Source organism: Phalacrocorax aristotelis, chromosome 7, assembly GCF_949628215.1.
Source record: "Phalacrocorax aristotelis chromosome 7, bGulAri2.1, whole genome shotgun sequence".
Lineage (NCBI taxonomy): Eukaryota > Metazoa > Chordata > Aves > Suliformes > Phalacrocoracidae > Phalacrocorax > Phalacrocorax aristotelis.
The window spans coordinates 8369350-8396348 of record NC_134282.1 but is presented as its reverse complement, the minus strand read 5'-3'; the positions used below and the strand labels follow the sequence as shown (position 1 = coordinate 8396348).

Genomic DNA, 26999 nt, shown 5'->3' with positions numbered 1-26999 from the left:
AAAAAAGAGTGACACCTTTCGACAGTGATCCTACTTTCTTATTTCTTTTGCTTCTGAGGTCTTCTGATGTTCTTACATTTAGCATTTATGACTCTTGCCTAAGTTTATATGGAAAGTTAATTTTTGTTATATTTTCTCCTTTGCTCTGTGCTCCTGGTGAAAGGGAATGGATTCCTGATTAAGAAAGGGAAAGAAACAGCTGCTTGTTAGTTATCCAACTAAAACATCGGCCTTTCAGTGGTGTTTTGCAGTCTGTAGAGACAGCAGTGGCGTGGGTTTGTCATTCAGGATTCGTGGCGGGGCGTCTCTGATACAATCGGCTCTAACACAAAGTTCCTCCTAATGCCAAACTACCTTAAATCTGACTCAGACAAATGGTGTGTAGGAGTGAAAAGATAATGCTGTAACTTGAGCCATTCAGACTTCTGGTAGTCAGCAAAGACCTCTACCCCTAGAAATTACATTAGCAAACTCATTTCACTTAGCCTGCTGAACAGCCACTGTCAATTAAAATCAAATCAGGCTGATTTTGATTTGATAACTTTTAGGTAGAATGTTCACTAGCCCTTTCTGATTTCTTGAGTCATCCAGCATCTCCACAACTATTTTTTGTTATGGTAATTGCTTGGCAAGGAGCCATGTTTAGTTTTTAAATTATTATTGTTACAACATTTTATAAAGATTTTTGCTACTAAAATGATGGCATCTAAGAAAACACTGCCAGCCGGGAGGTTAAATTTTGCTGCTTGTGCTTCAGTCGCTCTGATGTGAGCGGGACTGAATAATCCCAAAGGCCATTTTTCTATCAGTAACCCAAAACCAACCTTCTCGATGATTACAGTTTTCCATTTGTCAAGTTACAAGAAGGAAGTTATTTTTAGTGGAGATCCTTGAACTCTAGAGACCTGTTTCAGGAGAGACCAGCTTGAACCTATGACTTAATCCACATATGACACAGGGCTGAGGCAACCATTCAGCTTGCAGCAGTAATAAAAAAAGCAATGCTAGAAGTATTATTATTCCAGAATTTAAAATAGTCACCATTTGTAATTTTCACTTAGTGCAGCATTGCCTTACTTCTTTTTTCCTGATTGTTCCCTCCCCTCCTTGTCTCCCTCCTTTGCTAAAACCTCAGAAAAAGAGTAGCAGTGGCTGGGCCGGGTTATGTGACGCTGGGGAGCAACACTTAGACTCTGAGTCACTCTGGAATTGCCACTCCGGGGTGAGATGTGACACGATACATCTAGTCTTTCTGGAAGGGAGCAGGAGTTGAAGCTCAGCCCAGAGAGGGGAGGAGGGAGCTCAGTACTAACATGAGCGCTGAGCTGTGCTTTGCTTCCAGCTGAGCTCCCCCCATCAAGGTGTGCACCTCATGAGCTGGAAAAGGTTACGCCACGATTTAAACCCAGCTGAAAATTAAAATCACTACTTGGCTATCATTTTGCTTCTTCAGAAATACAATATAATATGGGGCTGCATGGTTGCAGGGATAGTAGTGATATGAGAAGTCTTTCGGCCCTTGGGCATCGTTTTTGAACGCACTATTTTGAAAAGGCTGTAGTTTAAAAGGTGTCGTCTCTGCCGAGCTGCCACAGTAAAAATCTCATTCCCACTAGATGTCTCTGCCGTCCCAGAGCTGTTGTCACACTGAACATCAGTGGCTGTCTAGAAAGGCCATAGAAATGAGATGCACGTACTCTGAACTTGCCTTTTTACTTCCTAACCAGAGCTGGAGTTAGGGTAACAAGACAGCAGTATGGCTCGTAGGCTTCTGTTGCCTTACAAGCTACCTTTCCAAATAAAAAAATACAGCTCAAAAAGGGAAGCCCCAAATATTTACTGTCTATGTGGTGCAGTGCCTGGGAGAGTCTATAGGAAGGAAAAGTGGACTCTTCCCCTCCCTCATCAGCAAAATCGGCTGCCGAAGGCCGTGCTGCCCCTCACTCCCCAGCACAGCTGGTTCCTGGAGCCGCCCGCCGGGGAGGGCGGGAAGGACGGGCACCGTCCTCTGGACGCTGCAGGTCCCCACGTCTGCTGGAGGCAGGGGCTGGGTTCCCATGTTACAGTTCTGAAAGGAAGACATAAACAAATCTCATTAATTGTTATTAGTGAAAACTAAATACAGCTAATGTCTGTAAAAATGTCTAATTGCATTTTTTGATACCTTTTCAGTGAATTTCAGAGTATTTTTTCACAAAGTATTGTAATCTTATTTCACTATTTCTACAAGTTATAGAGCCAGGTGACTATGTGAATTGAATATATATTTAAATAAAATATTAATGTAAATGTTATTACACATCTACCTCTAGTCGCTTGCAGTAGAACGATGCTTTTATCTGACATTTACAAACAATTTATAACAAACTGCCTTTGCCAAGGACTCTGCACCGGGCCGGCGATACAGACGAAACGTCATCGGCTTTGTAACAACACTGTCAAAAGGCCACTTCCACTAAAAACACGCTTAGACCTCTGGAAATCACACTGCGTCTTTAAGCCTACCTGTAAAAGAACTTAACCGTAAGAAGGAAGGATACCTCACTTATGCCAATACATTTTAAATTTAAATAGTAACTGCTGATCCTTACAGAACTGACTGGGGATTGAGCACTGATTGTCTGAGTCCTCTCAAATTACCTTCAACCTTGCTTCTGACATTGCTCGACACTCCACGGAAATAGGCTGTGCAGAGCGGATCGGAGCCCGCGACTGTTACCAGTTTTTTCCACAATAGTTCAGGAAAAGGACCTATTTTTAATATGCTGTGCTGATTCTCAAGACTTAGGTAAACAGAGGTAAACACTTTCCTATGCTTTTGGAAGTTAGGGGCTGCAACAAATGTAATTACAAAGTAACTGTGTAATAGGAGTTGGGATTGTGTGCTCAACTAGCAGGATTCATGTTTAGGTGTCGAGACAAACAGCCTAAGGCAGGCAAGACCTTTCGAGTTAGTCCAATTACTTGAACAAACACAGCACTGTCTGAACCGCAGTCACAAAGTTTAAATGGTGGAGAAACTTGGCTTCCCCTGGTGCAAACCACCTGACGCAGGAACGCTTGTTTTTCAGTTTCCTGTAGAAATTGGCACTTGCAGGCACTGGGTAAAGCCAGCAGCTCTTGCTGCCTAGTTGATTCGCAGCCCTGAGTGTGTGTAGCCATACATTGTACAGGGTTTTTTGACTGATTTTACAGCTTGAGGCCATGGCGAAATTCTGAGCTCCATTTTAGCAACTTTCACCATTAACCTGACAAAGATTTTGCCCCAGGAATACCTTTGCTGCAGTTACTCCCTGTTTCCGCAGTTAGTCACTAGCTCTGGTTCTACAAGAAACGCCCCAACGCGCAGCCTGGTAGAACAGGGTCTCCTGGTGCACGGGCTTGCAGAGGGGTCTGTCTCGCCCTGTTACCAGATGCGCTGCTGAGGGAAGCAGCAAAGCAAGTGCCAAGCGGCTTTGCCCCAGTCATCAGAAAACAACTCGTGGGTGCCGTGGTGCTGAGGCTAAAGCACGATTATTTTTTCTCTCCCTCCCAGTGCCAGAGATAAGAGAAGTTGTGGGATTTAAGAAATGAGGGTGGCACCTTATGGAAAACTGTTTACCTTCAGCATCCTCAATATGTCGTCTTTGGTCGTTTGGCCATTGGGAAGCACACAGTGAAATAGCTGCAAATTACTGAAGTAACTCGGGAACAAAACGCTCTCTGCTCCCCAAGGCTTAACGTGTGCTGCCAAAGTTTTTATAAATCGATAGTTACTGTACGTGATGGCAATGGAGCCCATTTAAACAAATATTATTTTTGGATCAAATCCTGGAATCAATGATAAACGCTCCCACCACGACCAGGCCTTGACTTTTTTGTTATGTTGGGGTTTTTTTAAGAATAAGACTATGTATATTTATATGCCTCAGTTTTCACTCTGCTAAACAAAACCAGGAACAGAAGATAGAGGGAAAGGTCACAAAATTAGGGCTGATTAAAAGAAATGCTATTTCCCTTGATGGAAAATTAAACTCAGGAATTAATTGCAACAAGATGTAATTAAAGATAAAAACTTGGAAACTCTCAAATGGATTATTGCTTGTATAGGTGATTTGAAAAGTAGCATCTGAACACTTTTAGAAAGAAACAAAAGCTTGTCCTGCAGGTCTTGGAAATGAGTTCGTATTACAGTGACACAGCAGGCCGAGGGCAGGCTGTGCCACACACGGCTCTTGTGCACTTTCTAGCAGTTTCTTACGAAACATCTAGCCCGGGGAACTCGTAAATAAGACACTGGACACCATGCAGACTTACCAGGTAACCCAATCTGGCCATTCCTACATTGCTTTTACTGGTGTTTTGTAAACAGCTATTAAATAAGTAAATGATATAAACTACTGATTTTTTAAAAGGGAGCCAATCTCTCACGTTTCTGAGAATCTAACAAAATATACTTCGCCAATTCTTTTAGCTGCCTCGAAGAAACACACACACAGAAAAAACCCTCATTCTTTTACTTTGCTGAAGCCTTACAGATCTGGAAGACTTCAAATATACTTGACAGAACATGAGGATCTCTCTTGCAGTCTAAATGATATTTGTTGCCCTGACAACCACACACAAGCATTATTTATTAGTTCATACATTATTGATAATTCTCTAATTTGTGTGTGATGGAAGGAAGTCGGTCTGCGAGTAAGTTATAAATGGAAGGTTATCAACAACTTGTAGAAGTCAGTGACTATTCTATATATAGCTGGTCCCAGCGCACGCCCTGCTGATGCCACAAAATGTGCTTCTTACCCACCAGTGGTGCAAGTACAGGGTGAGGAATCTCCTGCAGCCGTGAGCTTCTACTGCAGCTTATGTAAAATGGTCAATTTTTTAAAAATCATCTTCAAAGACAGAACAGGAGCTTTTAAGGATATTTCCTAGTTATATACAGAGCCCAAAGAGAGGCTCAGAGTGAACACAGAAATGTTTTCCATCACAAATATTTGGGTGGGAAAGTGGAAAGTTTTGGAATAACAGTAGCAAGACAAAAACCTCTTCCTATAAAAAGCAGGACTCAACCTCCCCAGTTTGCATCTCACATAAAATATGGTTCAACTTATCTACTTAATGCTGACAACATACTTCTGAAGAGGTATTCTATATTTCATCAGAGACAAGGACAAAAAGACCTCTGGTAACACCAAGAGATAGTTTTACTTCTGCCTTGCTCCATTTAGCTCATTAGGGTAATTACCCCACTTTTAAACCAGCTGACATTTCATCAGCATCAGACCCGCCATCACTGAGCGCCAATGAGGGACCAAGAGGCTGCCCCATGATTCACATGAGATTTCAATAGAAAGGTCTCTTGCTAATGAACTGAGGAGTATTTTTTCCTTAATTTTTCTTGGTGTTTTCTTTGTGTATGCAAACCGGATATTTCTTTTTAATGTTACATTTAATTTTGATCCGTATTTATTTTTAAAGCAACAGAACCTTCTAATTTAGTTATAATAATGATATATTTTAAAATCTTGCTAGCAATATTGTCCTTTGGTGTACAATCTTAAGATGGGCTCTGGCTCTCACTCTCACTGGGGCTGGCTGGGGCTTTGCCTATTTGAACATGTATGCAGGAATGCAGTTTTCACCAGTTAAGCATCCCTACTGGTTACAAATAACCCATGTAGAGAAACTGTAGCTGATGACTACCTGGATATAAAGGCAGAAATATTTCTGTATTTCTCAGCAACTGCACCAAACATTTTCCACCTATTTTAGTACATTGTACATAGCCATGCTATTCTAAATAAGCTGATCACAATCAGGATCTTTTTCAGCGTCACTAAAATTGATTTGTACTCTGAATGGAACAGAAACAAAAGTGAAATAGCTGTAGAAAAGAGCCACTCAGCATGAAGAGTTAGGATGAACAGAAATGTTACTAGAAAATGTTTGGGGCAGGAACCTAAACAGGTATCTTTGGAATGCAGAGAGAACAGAGAATTATAAATACCAACAAAACGTCAATATGGCAAAATGACCTTTTGTTCTAGATGAATATGTTCAACAAAGCTCTGAAGTCTGAATCAGATTTAAATAGTCATATCACCAAAATGAATAAGAATTAAGAAGGTAAATTAATTCCTTAGGGAAATCACTGTAGATCTCATTAGTTCAGGAACAAGATACCTTGAAACTTTTAATTAAAGATAATATTTACTGCAAATGAATAAGAGTTGGCAGGTTTCAGCAGAAACCATAATCTCATTTATGCAAAGTTTTCTTATATTAAGGCAGACATCATTAATCTCATTGGAGATGCCCTCCAGACTGACAGTGCTGCAGCACCGAGGTGATTTCTTACAGAAGTCTTTTTATCTACACAAAAGAAGTCTAACTCAGGCAGACACAAACCATAAGAAGGCCTGAGCAATTAGAGATATCACTCTGTGCAAATAGAGTACGGACTTTACCGTGTTAGTGAGCCTCTCATAATGAGCTCACTTCTAACGGGGCCCATCTTCCCACTAGCAGCTGAAAAATTAACAATAACTAGAGCTCATATTTCTTAGTTATCTGCACAGTAATCCAGCTCCGGATCTGCTCTGACTTAGAAAGAAATTTTGTCTTTTGGAGTCAGAGTCTGCATAAAATTAAACAGCAAACTGTAGATGATCTGATGGACCCTGCACAGCTGTTGGAAAGCTCCATATTTCTGTTTCATCGTCGTACAGAAGAGGTAATAGGTTTCTTTTTTACACAGCTCTATTCATACAAAGGCCTCCCTGCACTAACCAGGCTAAACTTGTAGTTTTGTTCAGAAACTGTAAATAGATACTGTAAAAAAATACCTAGTTAGGTTTTGGTAGAAGATTGCCAACAAGTTAACCACACCGAAACACACACCTTGAGAAGATGAAGCTGCAGGAGGGTAAGAATTCGCAGGATTTCATATCCAATATGCTAATTATGTTAAAGAAAGCTCACCTTGCTGGTTTGTAGCAAGCAATAAGTGAAAATTCTAGCACACCATGTCATGGATATTAATGAACTGCTGTAATAGCAGGAACCAAATTGATCCAGGGCATCTATTAATCAAAGCATAATGACAAGTAATTAATAAATGAACACTGTATATGACCTAATCACTACGGTGAAGCTACTGTATTTTACATTTCCAGTCTGAATACACTCTAGATTCAGAGGAGTTTTAAAATCTGTGGATTGAAAGACTAACTAGAGTGCAAAGGATGACATTACTAAGTTTGTAATACTTTTGTGTGTGGTTTGAAACACATCTTGAATTCTGTCTCTGAGCAATAAAAAAGTTCTTTGATAACATAATAACCAGCACAAGATTTCGTTATAAAAAGCCCCAAAGCGGCAGAGTTCACTTCCATGACTACCGCCTGATTTGTTTTATTTGCTAATCTTTCATCAGAAATGTACAAACAGTTCACAGACTTCACCTGGATAATCAATGGGTAACCCTTTTTCTATCATGCTTCCCTGCCCACCAGTCAGTCAGTATAAACGTTTTCACTGTAACAACTGCTCAAACTTGGAGTGCATCTTAAGGCTGCAATATCACCACTTGCTAGGATCTAAAGAGAAGTCTACATCAGTAGACAGCAAAATCAATGCTCACCCGATTACAGTTATTTTTCAAAAATATTGCAGGCTCAGTTCATTCATCTTCTATGTCGGTTTTCCACTTTGGGCCAAACACCGGCAGAACTGCTTCTGCAGCATGATGGATCTTAGTGGAACGAAGGATCTACTTTCATGATTGCCATATAAATACTCTGAGGCTCTCTAATCCCACCTGGTTATCCGGGGCATATTTTCTGTTTTTCCCCTAAAAACTGGAATATTGAAAGAGACATGAGGAGAGAAGGGAAGAGCCTTCATCTGCCTCTCAACAGGAGATGCAAGAGAGGACACAACCCCCAGGCTCACAGCTCTGAGAAACTTTGCCATCTAGACCAGGAGAATTTTTCCAAACACATAAACGTTCTTCTCCACAATTCTTTTATGATGGTTGAAGGTGAGATTCCTGTATCTCTGGTTCTTTCAAACTGTCCTCATTCAGAGGTAAGTTTATACATGACCACAGTTCGTGTATGTACACATTCACAACCACTCTGCTCTTCAGGAAACCTAGATAACACTCCCCATGTCTTTGCTCCACTCTTACTGAAACCTTCAAGGACCAGGCCCAGTGGCAGGGTTTGCTGAGGGGCTTCTTTACAACCAGCCGTGTGACTGCTTCTTCCTGCCAGGAAGACAAAGAGCTCTTTTTCCCATTCTGTTTAACCAGTAACCCTACCAGTCTCGCTCCCAAAGCCGGTACAGTTAAGCAATACAGAATGAACTGCTGGCCAGAAGGCAACTACCGTAAAGCCTCAGAAATCGGATATGCCTTGCGAGTGCTTAGCTTGTGCGGGGCGAAAGGTAATCCCGATCCACACACGGCTGCCATGGCCACCCGCAGCCAGGTCGAATACCCTTACTCCGACCCGGCCCCAGTTTTTCCTCATCGCAATTTTTTGCTGGAACAGCTATTTGTGGCTGCTTTCAGCGCAGGCCGTCGGTGCTTTCCACGGGGTGCCCCAGGGCTCCCGCTCAGACGAACGCTCTCTCCCAGCCGCGGGAAAGGCGACGGAGCCCGCCTCGCACCACACGGTCGCTTTATTTTACTGCCACCTACTGGAAAAAATACAACTATTTTTAAAACTGCCGAGGAGCGGTGCCGACAGCACCGACCCGCAAACGCCTGACAGGAGCCGGGCTGACGGCCGGGCCCGCTCCCCGCCGGGGCCTGCACCCCCCCAGCGAGGCCGGGCCGGGCCGGCCCCCGCGGCCTGGCCGGGCAAAGCGCGGCCCCGGGGGAGGCAGCCCGGGGAAGAGCAGCGTGGGGTCCCTACGTGTGGGGCGGCCGCTGGCCCCCGCTCCCCGCCCGGCCCCGCTCCAGAACCTTCGGGCCGGGGCCCAGCGCGGCGGTGCCGGTTACCACGGCAACGGCGGCCCCCGCCGAGCCCCGCCCCCCCGCTCAGTCGTCACGGCGGCGGCAGCCAGTGGCGTCGCGGGACCGTGTCACGTGGGGGAGCGGCGGCGGCGGTGGGGGGCAGGCGCGGCGGGCGGCGCTCACACCGGCGGGGAGCCGCGGCCATGTTCGGTGGGCTGGGGCGCTGCTTCGAGGAGGACCCCTTCTTCCGGTGAGGGGCAACGCCGGGCCCCCCGCGCCCCGGGGCGGGCGGCGGCCTCCGGGGGCCCAGCCTCAGGGCGGGGGTCGGGGTTGTGTGAGGGGGTGGGCGGGAGGCGGCCGGGAGGTCGCAGCGCTCTCCCGCCGCCGCCGCCGCCTGAAGAAGTCCCCCGGGGTTCTTGTCGCTCCGGAGGGCGCGTCTCTGGCCGGCCTTAACGGCCGGTGGGGTTCGGTTCGGTTCGCAGCCGCGCTTCTCCAGCTGTCTGAAGTAGCCGCAGGCGCGGAGCGCCCGTTAAACCGGCGTGCGTGGGGGTTAAAGTGTTGCCGGTGATGTTAAATGGGGACGGCAGGAAGATGTGCCTGGGGGGGTGTAGGCTGGCTATTAGGGAAAGGCTCTTCACCCAGAGAGCGGTGGAGCCCTGGAACAGGCTCCCCAGGGAGGCATCGCGGCACCAGCCTGGCGATATTCAAGAAGCACTTGGACAACGTCCTCAGAGGCATGGTGTGAATATGGGGCTGTCCTGTGCAGGGACAGGAGCGGGACTCAATGATCCCTGCGGGTCCCTTCCAGCTCAGGGCATTCTGAGATTCTATGAAATACCAGAGCCTTGTCTCTTGCTCCCCTCTTCAGCAATGCTTGTAACTTCTGTCACGTAGCGCAGTGAAGAGCTTAATCCTAATTTCATAGTGACAGCAACTGAGAAGGAATCTTCACCTCCGTTGGTTTGAGTTTCTTGATATTTGGGGTTGTTTTTTTTTTCAGTTTCTTAGAAAGTGGGCAGGTGTGGGATGTCCTAGCTTTTCTGGATTTATTTGGGTTTTTTTCACTGTACGCTGTTTCTGAGCTCATTTTGTTAATGCATTTGCTAAAGATAACGTCAGGCATTCCTGCATTAAAACTTACATTCCTGTATTAAAACATTTGTTTTAATGCATTCCTGCATTAAAACAAACACGAAGACCAGTGAAGGCAAACCGTCTGTCTCCTTGTACTGAGTTCCTGAATGGATGTTGATGATTTAGCTCAGCAAAACTTGTGGTTTAGTTTTTCGAAAGTCATGGTACTTCCTATGTAGAGCTTGGTTATAAGCAAAAGTAAGGGGTAGTGCCAGTGGGTGGATGGGGAAGGGTAACATCAGGCCCTGTGCTGTGGGTTTGTTGGCTGTATCCCTTAGCTACAGGATATTCTCCCTGAGGTTGGGTTTGTACCTCTTAAAGGAGAATCTAGCGCTCAGCTGCAAAAGCACGTTCCTAGCAGTGGGATAGTTTCTAAAGCTGTGCAAGATGCATTAGTACGCTTGGTTTCTAGGAATATGCACACTATTATAACAACTCAGTTATATGTAGGATGCACTATGCAGAAAACTTTACTATGCAAATCCTCTGCATGAAATTAAAATAATAATGGAAATTAACTCTTGTTTATAGTAATTTGTAGCGTGCTTTTGAAATATGAATTGCTCTCCTCTTATTTATTCATTTTTGTTTATGCATTTTTATTGTAGCCACTGATGCAGTTTAAAAATCTGAGAAAAAAAAAAGATGGCAGGAGATAGAGGAAGGGAGCGTGTGTGAAAGAGATGAGAGAAAGAGATTGATATTAATTTTCTTGGCACTGTCCCTGTAAATCTGTTTTGCATATAGTTAGGGAAATGAGCTTATTACTTCAGATAAGATTACACTATTCTGGAAACTAATAAGCTTGTGTTGCCTCACAAGGAGAGATTTTGACTGCTGAACTGGAAATAGTGCCTGGCTTAAAAGAAATGGCTCCATCTGTGAGCAGCTGTCCTGGGGAAGCACTGGTCTGTCAGCCAAAGCGCTGCCCTGGCCCAGCTGAGTTTCGTCCCTAGTAGCTTGGACAGGTGCAGAACTTGCATCTCCTCTGCCAAGTGCAGTTGGCCTCTGTTTTTAATTTACCAATACACAGCTTTTCTTTTATTGTTCCAGGTGTTATCTCCAGTGTGATTTTGCATCTTCAGGTTTACATAACTTCCTAACTAAAAAAAAGTGTATCTAATATGAAGTACAGTTTTCAGAAATAATAAACTGAATTTATCGTTCTAGGACACTGATTTTCAGCTGACCAGAAACATACACTGAAGTAAGGAGTAACATTATACTTAAAACACCATAAAGGGCTTCAGCTGGAACATAAAGCCTTAAACTTGGGAGCTTAAGCCTGAATCATACAAGAACTCACCAAGCAAGACACACCTTAGTGAAAATGCTCACTTGCATATGTGGACAACAAATGTACAAATTGTTTGTTCCATCCAGAACTTAATTTTGAAAATGACTTACAGCACTTAATACGTCAAAGGCACAAATTCGGTGTGTAAAACCCTTATAGAACCCCCTTTCTTTTTCCCCATCACTTTTGTGGTATAGTAGCGCAAAGTGTGCAGAAGTTCATGTCTGTCTCATCAAAAATATCTTTCCCCCCAGCTAAAAAAATGTCAGATTTTAAGCCAGATGTGATCAATGGTAATTAAACTGAACTGTTGCTGTCGTATAAAATCTGTGATTTGAATCAAGAACTTAAGATCTTGCATCCTCTACTGGAGAGACTTTGACTTGTTTTATGTGTGTGTGTATATATATACATATTTTGTGTGGGTGACATACTCCTTTTTTAGTTATGGTTTGACTTTCAGTCATCAGAGCCATCAAGGTGGTAGGTTTAATTCCTTGGAAGCCTTGTCTTCCGGACAGATTCCCTGTTGACTTTCTATTGGTTTTGCGCTATTCCAGAACATACTGAAAATGTAGTATTTCTATCAAGGTTTGACAGCACTAGATCTTTGTTTGAATGACTCCTTAGAATGTCCCTAGGAAACTGGGAGACTTCAGTTTTGTTCCTAAATCTGTCACTCCACAGTATGTATCTTACTTCCCTGCTTCTGATAGAAGCTGTATTTCTAAATTGTTTCTTAGACCTTTCTTGTTTAAAAACAAAACAAAAAAAACAACAACAAAAAACCAACAACAACAAACAACCCCAACCCAAACCAAAAAACAAACCCAAAAAATCAGAACCCCATGGTTTTAGATTCAGGTATGAGTTTATCAAATAGATGTACTGGAGGGTGAATGGCCAAGAGAAGTTGCCAGAGAAATTGAAATAAGGCAAAAAGGACAGTTTCACAAGGCATGAAGCATTATTTTATGTCAGGTGAGATGTATGATGGCATATTGAGCACATTAAATTCAACCAGTTTTTCATATCTACATTAAATTTGTGGAATCTTGTTTTGCCTGTGATGTGTTGTAGTTAACTTATGAGGGCCCTACTTCTTTTGAACTGGAAGGGTCTGGGAAGAAATTTTGTTATGCATAAGTTACTGATGGAATACATTCATATTTATTTCTGGTTTGGTAACCAAACCTATCTGAAGTTTGTGGTGTCAAAATAGATTTGATGGAAGTATGCGTATGCTGTGGTAGTGCTTGTGTGCTTCCCTCATCTTGGCTTGCGTGGCAACTTTTTCCATCTGTTCTTCATCCTGTGAAAAGTGAGGGGACGCTTGCTGTGTGTGAGCTGCTTATCACATTAGGACTGAAATTAAAGCTAGCAGTCATGTGAGCAGGGTAGATTAGGGTCTGCTTAATGACAATGTTAAAACTACTTCTGAACTGTGAAGGTCTGTTTGCACGGGAGTGAGTTAAGCATGTGTGCACCTTAAAGGGATATTGTCGTGTTTAAAAAAATATTGTTTGGAAATTAATCCAGTGTTATGTTTGTAACCTTATTTCTTTTTCACTTAAAAAGGAAAAAATAAATGCAACTTTAACACAAGAAGAGACAGTACAAAGTGAAGAGATCAAATTGGCCACGTGGTGCGGCAACTAGTTTTCATGGGGCTGGAGATAAGGGCTGGGGAGAATAGAAAAACTTTCAGGGAACTTGCAAGAGATGATTGGGTCTTGAAGGTCAGAGGAACAACCTGAAGCTTTTCTTCTTGGAGGCATGAGATGTGATGGGAAAGGTTGCGATGTCCTGGAGAGAAGGAGGGTGTGAGGTGTCTGGGGAGTGCCAGGAAATTGATGGGAAGGAAGGTGAGGTGCTATTAAGTCTAAGTAAGCATACCTGAGAAATGACTGTTAATGTTAATAAAATGGCTTTCAGCAGAACAGCAAAGGGGAAGATTAGAGTGGAGATGAAGAGAGGAAACGAAGCATGTTTTTTGTATGAAGTAATAATTTGTAGCTTTGGACTACAGGCAACAGGACTGATGATATGATTTTGTCAGAAGCACGCTATAAATTTGGCTCCTTTTGGCCTCAATTTGAAATCTTTAGTTCCTGGCCAAATCAGAGAATGCAAAGAACTAAGTAATAATGGAGGGCAAGTTTAGCAATGGTTTACCTGCAAGCCAAGCTTTGGAATGAGTGATGGGGTTCTGTAGGTTTTTGGAAGCAGAGGTTGAGTGTCTAGAAAGAGGAGAGAAGAGGAGGGAAAGCTATCAGGAAAGCAAAAAGCTAGTAAGAATCTTTTTTCCAAAGCAGAGAAAAAGGATTTTTAATATCAGGGGTTGGAGGTAGAAGTAGTGATAAATAAAGTACAGGTCAGTTTTATAGTTCCTGGCAGATAGTAAACATAGGCTGGAGTGAAGGATGGCTGCAGAGGATGGAATGTTTTTGGAAAAGATGAGGAAAGAGAAAAAGCATTACTGACACCCATTGCACAGGAGAACAATGAAGGCAGCTGAGAAAAGAACTAAAATGACCGACCAACCTGCAAGATGGGAAGAAAAGTGGAAGAAGTGAGAGTTTGTGAGGAACAGACAATTGCCCAGTTGGGTCCTATTAAAATAAAGAATTTGAATAAAGAACCATATGGAATGATTTTAAAAAATTGAGTTTTAAAAATTTCAGAGCCATTTTACATAGCTTGGAATAAAACATGATGACTTTCTCTGTGAAATATCTCTTTTTCAGCGATCCTTTTGCTGCACACCATGAATATATGCGGCAGATGATGAGAGGATTTTCTGATCCTTTTGGACGAGATCCATTTCTCAGTATAACAGATGGTGGGGAGAGAACAGTAGATCGAAGAGCATGCCAGGACTCTCGGGTTGCACTAAGAGGAAATCGCAGAGTAAGTATTTTCTTAATCTCTGAGGATTGCTACATGGAATTTACACTTACTGGTAATATAGTCGGCTTTACATTTCCATTTCTGTTAAATCTGGTCTGGTGGAAACAGGCTTGGCTCAGCTATTGCAACCTTGGTCAGATTGTTTCATCACTGAGTAAAACATGAATAATCTCTCTCTTGGTTCCTTAATGGCCTATTGTTTAAGCATTTATTACTGAACACTGATAAACTTGTTTCTGTTAGGACTAGTAGGAAATTTTTATGTTATTGAACACTGCATGGACAATATTTAATGAAACAAGCCAAACATATTTATCAAGAGTTTGGTTTAATAAATGTTTTGTATTAAATGTTTCTATTGCAGAAAGGCATTAAAAATGTCCAAAGACAGAGCCTTCTTTGAACACTAAATTCCTTTTTTTATGCTAACTTGACTTAAAAAGATACCTTTTTATGTTTATGCCTCTGCTCTGCACTTTGGTATCTTGTGTCAAGTACGTTGAAGTTTTATTTAGGCCTAACCTGTGTTTCAGCCACCTAAATTTATCTACACAAATATTTTAAACCCTGCTTCAACTTTGCAACTGTGAATAAAGGCTTCGCGTTCTGCATTTAATCTGATTCTTAATCTTTTCTCTAGATACAAGACACTAAGAATTAAAGATCAAGGAAATTGATATGAAACCTAGCATTTCTGTAAATTATCAGCTGAAACAGACGTTGGCAATGATTTATGTTTTACATAAAGTATCTTTTCAACTCTCTCGGCATGCAGGACAATTATATCTTACACTTCTGTAGTTAAACTTTATCTAATTGCTGTATTTATAAAGGTTATACATTTGAAGTTGGTTCCTTTCCCTCCACCAGGCTAAATATTTTTGCAACGGAATGACCTCTTACTTTAACGAGTTGCATTTGATTTAAAAAAAAACAGTTGGAAGACAAAACAGATTACAAGGGCTTGTGGAACTCAGCCAGATTTGTTGGTGGTTGTTCAAACCTAGATAGTTAGAGCTTAATAAACATAGCTGAAACACAGACTGTCACCTACAAGTCAAAAGGGTAACTGTCAGATTCCTTCCTCCGTGCTCGTACATTGCCAGTTAGTGTCAAATATAGATGTTGCTGGATCTAATTGGGGCATGATCTTTCCTCTACTGAAGCAGATTCTTAGGCCTTGGTTCACTAGATGCCTAAAAACAGATCAGACTTCTTTTTCTAAAGGAAAAAGAATATGTCAAACCATACCCTAATATCTTGGGGGTTTGTATCCCTTGTTCTTGGCAGGGAGGGATAAATGTGAGGCATAGAAAACCTTTATCTATGGTTACAGAAAGGAGTTAAAGGTGCAAGAGTGCTGCATTATTTTGATAAGCACAAAAGAATTCCACACCTGCTAAAATCTTTCCAGTATCTTTTAATGTTCCTAATGTTTCACCTAAGAGTTGCCAGATGTCACAGAAGACTCAGTACTGATTATTTGAGCCTTGTCACAGTCTCAAACTGCTTTTACTGGCTTCCCTCCAGAAATTATTCAAACACTTAAAATAATTAGATTTTTATGTGGGAAAGGATGGATATCTTTACTACCATGGAAAATACGCTTTGTTAAAATTACCCATACCGATTACTGATATTATAATTCTATGTTTAAGTAAACTATAGCATACCTAAAACTGCTTTACAAGGCACAGACTTTGTTGCAACAAGTCAATGTGCATCAATATAGCATTCAAATTTGAAAATGCTTTTCTTAAGCAGGTTTGCAGTGTCAGTTTTTAGTCTCTTGGAGGGAGGGAGGGGAGGATGAGCAGGAGGAATGGGGTAAAACATCTTAAGAGATACTGTAATTTGGGTTTGGTTGGATATCTGATTGTCCTATATATTAGGCAACTATTTAACAGCTTTTAGTATGTATTATAAAACAAAGAGTTTATAAACTTTTTATGACTAACAACTTTATTTCTGAGGATATCCTTTTGCACAACATATATATAAAAAAAAGTATTTTATTATTTTCTGTCACTACATATTAGACAGAACTGCAGTCAGAAGGAGTTCCTAAAGGTATTCAAGAATTGGATAATTCCTTCCTTTTGTACTTAAAGTTATTGTAAAGTGTTTGGTACTTCTGTCTAACCAACTTTCTTTAGGTGGGCTTTTATATAACTCTCTGAGCTTGGTTTCCTGGAAACATCAATTTGTTTTCTAGCATCTCATTGCCCTGTCATATAGGGATATTCAATATCAGTTCGTCAAACAGGAACTGTATTTGCCGGTGTTTATAGCTACATCTATTTATACAACTACAGAAGAATATAATTTGCTTGTGGGGATTTGTCTTTGGGTGGTTCTGTATATGATGATAGATTTACCTAGAACTTTTTTTGCCATGACCTTTGAAACTGCTGACAAGTTAAACTTCATTTGTTTATTGCAAGGAATATATGGCTATTTCAAATAAATACCTTTATATTTACATTAATCTCTTGTAATACATAAAGAGTGCTTGTGAACAGGTCAGCTGCATCACTTAATTTTTTTAAGCTCTAAAATTGCATGTCAACCTTCTGAAATTTAATTACATAAATTTACCTTAAGAGGACTATTGATTTGTTGATTTTAATCAACTTTCAGTGATGGGGTTCTACTGCATGACTAGAATAAAGTGTTTTCAGAGAACTGGTTGAGGCCTGAAGCAGTGTGCCACATTTTAAATAATTGTAGTACAAAGGTTGCTACGGTACACAAATGTTTCTCAACTTCTAGCTTTAAGTGCTTCTAGAACATACATATTCATATGACTTATTAAATGTGGTGACAGCTATTGCTTTCCAGTATCATTAGTTTAAATATATTACTTCTATATATTCAGAGATTACTTCATGTTATATTGTTGTAGCATACCATAAATGACCACGGTCCTCTTGAATGACTGGTTTTTTTGATCAGAAATGTTTAATATCACCTGCTGTATACAAAAGTGCACTAGATACTTCTGCTGCATCTGATAACAGGTACAATAACTAAAAGATGCTGGTCCTTTTTCTTCCAGGCAACAACCTGTTCCCTCATGCCCTTTGCAGGCTTTGGTAGAGTGGTTAGTATCCCAGGAGCTCTTGCTAATACTTGTAGCTCTTGCTTATATGTGCATACTGTCAGCATAACTAAAGCATGGACAAAGGCTAGTTTCAGTGTGCTTGCAAACTGCTTCTATTGGTGTCTAGATACATAGAACAATGTAATTAAAGAAAGGTGTTTTTTTTAAATTATTCTTTCCTTATTAAATGAAAATGTGGAGGTAGACTAAATATGCTGATATCAAGATTGGAAAAGTTACTGCTTGGCAGCTGGCTTTTCTGCTTGGCAATGTATCCGTTGGTGCTTGATCTCTGATAGATATGAGTGAAATAATCCCTGGAGAGAGACTCCGAACTCTGAGTGCTGCCTGTAGATGGATGCTAGTGGCTTGGAGTGTGTTTGTGGGTGTGGATACCAACAAGACCTGTAGCACTGGTCACAGCTAAGACAGGCCAGCTTCTGGAGACAGAATTTCCACTGGAACAGGGCTTGGAAGGTTTTTCAGCTGTAGTTTGTTTGGGCTCTGGAATACCTTGTACAATATCTGTACAAAGTACCTGAGGAAAAACAAGTTCATTGTTATGACCCTCATGGAGGTTTTTGCTTCCTTTGGAAGGCTTTAATTAGTCCTCAGATTGAAAACCAGTAGCTTAGAGAGTGAGTGGCTCTCACTTGTAGAGCGGGTAAAAATGGGCATGGGTCTTCGAATTTTCAAATTTTAAAGTTTTACTTACTTAATTATCTTTTGCAGAAGCACAAATTGGCAACTTTCTGTATGCAAAACATGTATTAGCTAATCAAAGTTCTTTTGTTATTAACTGCACAGGCTCTGGTTTTATTCCTCCCACCACAATCTGTGGCATATAATTCCAGAGGTACAGCTGATTGCTATGTGATGTCATTGGTCAGTGTCCAGGCTTCTATCTGTAGAAGGCAGTTTTCTGGAGTTACTGACACTTGCAATGATTTGATGCCCTAAATTGTCTATAATTATTGCCCAGAGGTTTTGATAGCCCTTAGGGAGTCAGATTTCTTGCTAGTCAAGAAAACTGAAGAGTTTCTACACCCTAACTTTACGTAGTTTTGTGCTTAAACTGCAGATTTTATTTTTAAATACATAGCTATTTACAGGAAAGTAAATAAATTTAATTCTATGTATTTCTAGGAGTTGGAGGAACGTGGGGTGTTTGCTCTTGTCATTAACATCCTGGTGTTTCATAGCCCCTTAGCTGCGCGAAGGGCCGCTACGCGCAGCCCGGCAGCCTGCCTCTTGCTGAAGCTGCTGCATTTTGCAGAGCCCCTGGGAGCCGTTTTCCCTGCTCTCCCCACAGCTTTCACCCCTGTGGAGCAGGGCGTAGTGGTGGCACAGCGGCCATCCTGGGAAGCAGCTAGGCCTGTGTGAGCCTAGAAGCTCACTGACCAACTGCTATGTGGTGTTTGCTCTTAACTAGCTTACTCAACCAGAGCCGCTCATTTCAGAAACCAGGCAGCCCAGTAGGGAGTTTGAACAGGTCCTGAGGAAAAGTTCATAGTAGGAAAGGAAAGGCATAGTGAAAATCATCTTTATCATCACTACCTGCTGTCCTGGAGAGGAGCCCAGAGGAGGATGCTCGTTTGGGACAGCTTTGCTGTCTTCCCAGATGGTTGCTTAGGAGGGTTCACCCTTTCCCTACTTTATCTCCCTGTCTCTGTATCCGTTTTGTGTTTGTTTTCTTCCAAAGGTAGCTTTCATCAGTATGGCCGGTATAGGCCACCACCTACAGATCCTATGAATAAAATTCTGCGCGTGTAAATCTGTCTTAGTATCTATCCTTTGTGCAACGCTGGATCTTCTGCTTTCATTTAAAAATAACAAATCAATGTTTTGTTGAATATACCTATAGCATCGAGTACTTAAGCTGCTATTAAAATACCAAATTATGGTTCTCTGATTTTTCCACACTGTCCTTTTATGAGTAATGTATACTACTTCTGCAAAGGAACAGCTACGTCTGTTGGGTTGGACTTTCAGTGTGATTCCATATGCATTAAGGATTTGCATAACAGAGATAGTTTGATCTTCAATAGATCACAACACATGGAGGGTCATATAGTACTTTTTACAGCAGAGGCTATTTAGGTTAGATGGTACATGAAAATAGTTCTTGTAAATTGGCCACAGTATGAGCTTATTTTGACATTTGAGTGACAAATCTTTCACTTCTGCCTTTCTACTATCTCCAGCTTAACAATCAAGCTCCCCATGCTAGCTTTCAATTTTTCATTTGAAAAGGTGCATTTTGGCTTGTCTATGTCTATGAATTGCAGTCCGTGAAAACCTTTTTGATGGTGTGATTTGCATTAAAAAATGCATGTAAAAGAACCAGCTTCAGAACTTGAAAGTCAGAAGACTTTGTTTTAATTTTAATGTCTTTTCTTTTAGCAGGATGCAGATTTTGGGGAACCTTTTTTTGCAATGGACAGGATGATGTCAAATATGAGAAACAGTATGCTGGAAATGCAAAGAAAATTTGTAAGTTTTTAAAAATTTGTTCTAAAAGTAATTGTATTGGAGAATGAAAGTTGTTTAAAATATTACTCAAAGCCCTGCCAAGAAAAAGGCTACTAGTATCAAGCACATAGTAAGAATTTTTTTTTTCCCCTGGACTATATCATGGTTATAATTCTCTGTGCTGTCACTGATTATTTGCTAACAACAGTGCTTTAAATGTATGCTTGGTTCCCTAGGGGTTAGAACTGTTATAAATTATCTGGTCTCTGGTTGTTGCCAGAGCTGACACCTTAAGTGAAGGAGCAGTCTAAAGTGTTACTGTATACTTAAGAACAACAAAATTACAAACACCTAAATGCCACCCTGCATACAGCCTTTCCTCTGATTTTTTTTTTTTTTCAGTGCTGCTGCTTCTTTCTTCACAGCCTTTGAAGATAAAGCTGATACCCATTAAATGTTGCTGAGTATATTTAGTGTGTTTTACCAGCCTTGTAAAATGGCTCGTAACCATTGTTGCTCAAGTCCTGTTTCACCTGAACTCTTTCCACACCTTATATACTGTATGTGGCAAGACTGATGTTACAGGTTATATCTTCATTACTGAAGTAAGCAATGCCAGGGCAAATGCTTGAGCAGTTGCATATTGCTGCCTGTGCATTTCATTTGTTGTCGTGTTTCCTGGCGTGGGGAGACCTGTGGCCAGACAAGGCTAGGACAAGAGTGAGGGCATATCAAGTGCCAAGGTCTCTTCCCAACAGGCCATACCTATGCTGCCAGGTCTGAGGGTTAATTTTTCAGAGGGGTATTCTTGTTCATAATAAGGTAGTTTCAGGATGTAACAAGTACCTTTTGTCCACAAGTTTTAACTTTTATTAATAAAATAAGTCTACATTGCTTGTAGGATGACCTGTCCATCCATCCAGATGCACACACATTCAGCTCCTCCTCTGTGATGACATACTCCAAAATAGGAGATGAACCACCAAAAGTTTTCCAGGCTTCAGCTCAGACACGCACAGCTCCAGGAGGTGTAAGTAGTCCCGAGATGCAGCAAAAAGGTGGTATGTAATTGTCGGAATTGAAGTTCATCTATACCAAACCACAGTTTCCTTCAGGTTCTTTTTACTGGAGACAGTTACTCTTATAATTTAGAAAAATATATGTCTGTTTAAATATTGCTCTGTATTAAAGGCTTCTTAAGCTAAAGTGCTGTTTTCTTCCTTGTAATTTGTGTGCTTCTAAGTATACATCTAAATAAATTGTATGCCAGTCAAAGACTGGAAAAATTGAGTGCCAGACAGCTGATTCTTCAAGGCGGTCTCCAGTGTCTTTGTCTTTGCTATAATTAATCCTTCTTTTGTACATTTAAAATTCTGTCTAAAATACAGCGAGAGGCAGTCTACTTATGCAAAACGTGGCTTCAAATCATCCCCTTTACTCAAGCACTTTTAAATGCTTACGTAACGCTTCACATGAAGATGCCCTTTCATTGACTTCCTTGCAGCTGTTGCATCTAATTCTGCTAAGAAATTTGAATTTGAACCCTGAAGCAAGGTTCATGAAAGACTATATGCGAGCAGTAAAGGCCGTTGAGCATGATTGGCTGTGGGATATGTTCAAGCTCAAGCAGACACTCAGTTATCAAAAAAGTTCTAATAATATACCTATGAACACAGTGATAAGTGGTTGCCTGGGTTTCAAGCCAGTCAACATGACAACCTAGTAATTAGTTGACCCTTCATGCTGAGAATATTGGCATCGGCTGTTATTCATTCTGTCGTCAAGGAGATTGTTGAAGAGTTGTCTGCATGTAGTATATTTAGACTAGACTTTTTTTTTCCCCCCAACAGTTAATATCCAGTATGTATATTACTTAAGAAGCTTTAGGTGTTTTTCTTTAATCTTCCTCTCTGTTGGCAGAAGGAAAATAGACTTGATCTGTGCTTTGTTAGTGTAGTTTCAGCCAACACAGTAAAAGAGACAATTGGAAAAGTCTGTAAAATCTAACTTTTTCAAAAGTAAGATATAAAAACTTAAGGGAAGAAAATGTGATTAAAAACATTATTTTACCTTCTTTTTTTTTGTTGGAAGAACACTTATTTCCCTTTTTATTTTTTTTACAGGTTAAGGAGACAAGAAAAGCACTTAAGGATTCTGAAAGTGGACTGGAAAAAATGGCTATTGGTCATCATATTCATGATCGTGCCCATGTCATTAAAAAATCAAAGAACAGCAAGACTGGTGATGAAGAATTGAACCAAGAATTCATCAACCTGGATGAGGGTATGGGTTTTTTATGCAGTTCTCTAATGGACTTTTTGCTGTTGTTTCACAACCACTTTTGAAGTTCCAGCTTGAGACATCTTAAAAGGGACTGTTTTTCAGAAAGTGCTAAGTCTGCAAATCAAGTTTCCTTAGTTGATGTCAGTTTGGACAACCTAAGTTCAAGTAACCAGTTAGACTTAAAATGTTGTGTTGCAATGCAGTTGGCACTGTTGGCTTGGACAACAGCTGCTCATATTTGAAAGTAATTTTAATGATATTTTATGGTTTCAAACAAACTTAGTTTGTAGCTAATGGAAAATAACATATTTAAGAGATACCTGGTTAAAATGTGCATATACTTTTACAACATAGTGACTTACAGGCTTTTTTTTAATTTTTATCTTCCAAACATAAGCCTACTGCAGTAAGCTTTTAGTAGTCTTTTACAGATCCCCTAGAAATAGCTTGCAGGCCACGTGGAGAGTTGTGGACCACAAGTTTAAAAAACACTGTTCAGAAAACCTAACTTTCATTACATGTCTCTTCCGACCTTGCTTGCATTTATTAAAAATAAAGCGAACTTTAACTGTTTTTCAGCTGAGGCCCAGACCTTTGATGAAGAGTGGCAGAAAGAGATTATGAAGTTCAAGCCATCTAGAACTAGATGCAATTTAGAAGCTCCAAAATACAGAAGTATTCATCACATACCCAGGGAAGATGGATTAAGAAGGTAAAAACAGTTTCCTACCAGAATAAGGATATATAAGCAGCGGAATGAAAATTCAATTCCGAAGCATTGTTTGCTCGTGAACAGATTGCTTACTGGCAATCTGAGGAGACGTAGCGTGTTCTATTCCTCCTTTTTTCACGATGCCACAAAAAAACAGTGTAAGGCAGTATTTTGAAGAAATTCAGTGTATTTGACTCTGAAAATTAATTGATACACTAAAATGGTAAGTGAGTTTTCTGGAGCAATATGCCAGTGCTCTTAGCTCAACTATGTACAAATGTTGTAGCTGCCCCCACAGTCATTAAACCGGGTTAGTTGCATTAAGGTATAATCCTTCTCGAGGGCTAGGTTGATCTGTTCTCTTGAGTAAAAGGAAAGACACCTTCCATATAGTTGGAGACAGACATACCTCTCTCTTCAGGGTTAGATTTCAAATGAGGCCTAATCCCAAGACCAGGAAGTCTGTACAGGAATGAGGACTTCATCTGTAAATGCAGGAGCCCCCCTGCCTAGACTGCTGTCTACCAAGCTTTGGAGGGGTGCCTTCCCCTCCTGTTGACATAGTTTCTGTGGAAGTTGTGATGCCTTTATCATTGCATGTATGGTAGCGAATGCTACAGAAGGGAAACACTCCTCTTCTGTAAACTACACAGAGCACTTTCCCTCTGGCACCTCTTCAGTCCTAGAGGTTTATTACGGAGGCTACTTTACCTTCAATTTCAACTTTCAAACTAAGCTGTTTGTTTCTTCTCATCGAGTGTGCAAGGTGAGGAAACAGTCCAACCCTATGGTGGTGTCAATGGAAGTAGTTTTGGAGGGAGAGTCAAATCTGTTTTACAACTAAAATAACTGTATCTCCACATAAGTAATACCAGAATGTATATTCCCTGACCCCTGTATCATATGGTGGTTATGATTTTTGTTGTTTGTTTCAGAGAGAAACCGCTTGCAGTTGCGGGTCCCAGGGAGCCCAGAGCGTCTTTGGAGAATCTCAATGTGAAAGGAACGCATGTCCCCATCAAAAGCAGCAAAAAATAAATTGCTTCCATTCTCCATTTGAATGGAGTTTCTTCAGAGAAGACAATGGTGCTGCATTGCTTATGTTCATATAAGTATACACATATATATGACCAATCTCTGTTTTTTGTTTTAGTAAGTATTAGTGTGCCTTGCTACTCCCATCTTTTGACAACTGAATGTTCTTTAAAACTTTAGATCCTTGGTTAAACCATCTAGTTTCAGTAAATTAAAACCAACAAATTTCTGCTTAAAAGCACTTTAATGGATTGTCACTAATTCTGTTTAAAAAAAAAAAAAAGCTTTGATTTGCAAGATTTTGCTGCTCCAACTGCACCAGTCTCAGACTTTATATTAGACCCAGTAATGACACTACTTTTCCCCCCACTCTGTAACTTGCACAGGAAGGAAATTCTCTTTTTATTTTGTGTGGCTGAAGTAATAATCAATTTTCTAGGTGATATAGCAATTTGAATACACTATAGCCACTATATATATATATATATATATCTTTAAAATCATATTGTAAATTGTTACAGAATCCCCAGATTCACCTTGATTTAACATAAAGAACACTGAAATATAACACGAGGAATACTGAAATGAAATGGCAAATACTTCAAGTAAATTTTAGTTTATCAGCGTTCTTATGTTCCTAAGTTGTGCTTGCATCTATTATTTTCTGTGCCTAGGCTGTCAGTTTGGTATTTCTTGTCCTTGCTATGTTTCCTTTGGAGGTGGCCCATTATTTTAATTCTTGAGGATCCTCTGTAGTAGCTTTTAATTATTCTGTAATAATACCACTGTGTCCTAAAACTCTGCTGTAACTATTAGTTATTAATCAGAAAAATATGTGGGAGAAACTGGTTGAGTAGGCAGTAGTTTAACTGGATAATGAATGATTACATCATTTTTTATGTTCTAAAAAGCTACAAGAGCCTGCATACAGGGAACCATCTCCCCCCGCAGCCGAGGTGAGATGTGTTTATATTCTTTTGTGTCCTGTTTTAGTGGATGTGGAATGATCCTAAGTCTAACACATGATCTCCCTTGACGTTGTTGTTGTTGTTGTTTGGTTAGTCTGATGCTCTAGAGGAAAGCCAGCTGTGTGACTGAGAACAGCAGAGGTCTTTGTATTAGCAGTGTTAAGTTCTTGTGCTCTTATGCAGAACTGATCCCCGTGTTATAGCGTAAATAACCTCGGTAGACTTTAACATTACAGCGTTAGCACTACAGCTTATATTTCAAGGCTAAAGCATTAATAGTGTAGCCTCAAAAAAAGGCACTATTTATATGATTTAAAAAAAACAGGTTTAGTAAGTCAAGATTAATATTTGGCCAAAAAAGAAGTGGCCTTTAAATCCTTCCTTTCTGCAGATTCCCCAGCTTATTTAATTCTGTGTTTATTTAATGTACAAAAATAATCAAAAGTACTTTTGTTGGACTCTGACAAGGGAAGGACTACTGTTTACTTGCTTATATAATGCAATGGTCTCTTCCTATTAGAGCAAACGCTACTGGCAATAAGTTTATGCTACTGAACCATTCCACGAGCAGTCAAGGTAAGTGGGTGGTAAGGGGGTGGCAACCTCTGACAGAAGGGCAGGCTGAAATGGTGTGATATCAGAGTCATGCTTGCCAGAGACGTCTGCCAGAACCCTGAAGCTAAAGGAGGCTTTTACTCTCCTTAAAAAGTACAACTCCAGGGCCTGATCTTCATACACTGAAAAGAACATCAATTTTGCAATTAACATCATTGAGAATATAAGGCTGTGGAGGCATTTTCCAGTTATGTCACTTAAATTTCCCCCTCATAAACAGCAGAAAAGTTTTTCACATCGTGACTTCAGAAGAAATCTTTGAGATGCTGCTGTTTGACAGAAAATATTATTCATCTGGCAACTTACATTTTTGTCTATGCTTTACTGAGATAAAACCATGATATGTATATGTAATCAACAAAACAAGTACATACTTTGGTTTTAAAATTATAGTGGAAAGAGGCTAATATTCATTACAGACTACTTTGTTATGCAAAACAATGTTCTAAAAGGTAATGCAATACAAATTGTTCTATGTAGAAACATCTGAAACTGTAATTCTTTAATAAAGGCATTTCTTATTTACCGTTATTGCTTGGCGTACTCCACACCACAAAATGACCTGTGCATTATTTGTTTTGGGCTGCTTTGAAACTTTCTTATATGCGATGCCAGTAGCGATGCGGTGAGGGAAGGTAAGCCCCTCACCTTCCAGAAGGAATGTGTGCACTTACCACAAAAAAGTTTGCTCGAAGGAAACTGATGAAGGTGGGACTTGAGTATGGCGATGGCCAGGCTCTTCCTCTGCTTCAGAAGAGCTCTTGGAGTCTTCTCTGGTATGAAAGACTGTTCTGGTGTAATCATAATAGCAGGGGCTTTTTTTATATGTATATTTGAGAATACAGGTACACACTGTTGCTTCCTTGAGCTATAACCTGAACCTTGGTATGCCACCTAGTCTAACAGCTATTGTATGTATGCTCTGAATTCTAAATGCAAGAATCTCTTTCAGCATGGTGTTTACCTGGGCGAAGTCACGCAGAGTAATTGCATCAAATCTGTCAGGTGTAAGCTGGGCTATCTGTAATGCTGACTGAACTGAAACCTCCCTGTAACACAACATTCAGCATCCTCTGAGGGATCTTGAGGCTGTATTTCCCTTTTCCAGGCAGCACTGCCATACAGTTGTTCTTCCGACAAGGAGCCCAGCTCTTCAGTTGTCCCTAATAAGCAAATTTCACCTCAACGCCCCTGTGAGCGGTAACCCTGTACTTGGGGCCGGGCTCCGGCCCTGTCCCTTTTTTGTAAAATCAGCCAGTGTTGCTCTGCAGTAGGAGTATTGCTCGATGGCTGCAAGCGTTGTCATCCGTGAGCTTCGTAAGTCGCTGTGTCAAGGTCACTAATTTAGATCCTAAACGGGACCGGTCCCAAACGACGCGCAGGCGCTGCGCCCGCAGGAGCCTTCCCCCTCGCCCCTTCCCGCCACCGCGGCCGGGTGCCGGCCTGTCTCTGAGGGCCCCGCCTCGGGGGGAGCCGAGGGCCCTGCCGGAAGGCGGCGGTTCCCGCCCGGCTGCCGGTGCCGC

At 40.9% G+C, this 26999-nt stretch overlaps 1 protein-coding gene across 4 annotated transcripts; it reads left to right on the top strand.

Annotated features, from left to right (window-relative positions):
- Nucleotides 1-9064: 9064 nt before the first annotated feature.
- Nucleotides 9065-26007, top strand: MLF1 (myeloid leukemia factor 1). Of its 4 annotated transcripts, none has more exons than XM_075098593.1 (8): nucleotides 9065-9197; nucleotides 14126-14288; nucleotides 17347-17391; nucleotides 19795-19884; nucleotides 20765-20893; nucleotides 21987-22146; nucleotides 22726-22858; nucleotides 23794-26007. In XM_075098593.1, exons 1-8 carry the CDS (start codon nucleotides 9151-9153, stop codon nucleotides 23894-23896), a joined length of 870 nt encoding a protein of 289 aa, XP_074954694.1. In that variant the 5' UTR covers nucleotides 9065-9150; the 3' UTR covers nucleotides 23897-26007. The 4 variants fall into 4 exon arrangements, with proteins under 4 accessions (XP_074954694.1, XP_074954696.1, XP_074954695.1 ...); XM_075098594.1 differs by having other exon boundaries at nucleotides 9088-9197; nucleotides 19798-19884; XM_075098595.1 differs by lacking the exon at nucleotides 17347-17391 and having other exon boundaries at nucleotides 9071-9197.
- Nucleotides 26008-26999: the final 992 nt, after the last annotated feature.

Coding starts and splice junctions, on each gene's coding strand:
- MLF1 (XM_075098593.1), top strand. CDS start 9,151: ATGTTCGGTGGGCTGGGGCGCTGCTTCGAGGAGGACCCCTTCTTCCG. Junction 22,147..22,725: donor ATTCATCAACCTGGATGAGG/GTATGGGTTTTT, acceptor ACTGTTTTTCAG/CTGAGGCCCAGACCTTTGAT. Junction 22,859..23,793: donor AGGGAAGATGGATTAAGAAG/GTAAAAACAGTT, acceptor TGTTTGTTTCAG/AGAGAAACCGCTTGCAGTTG.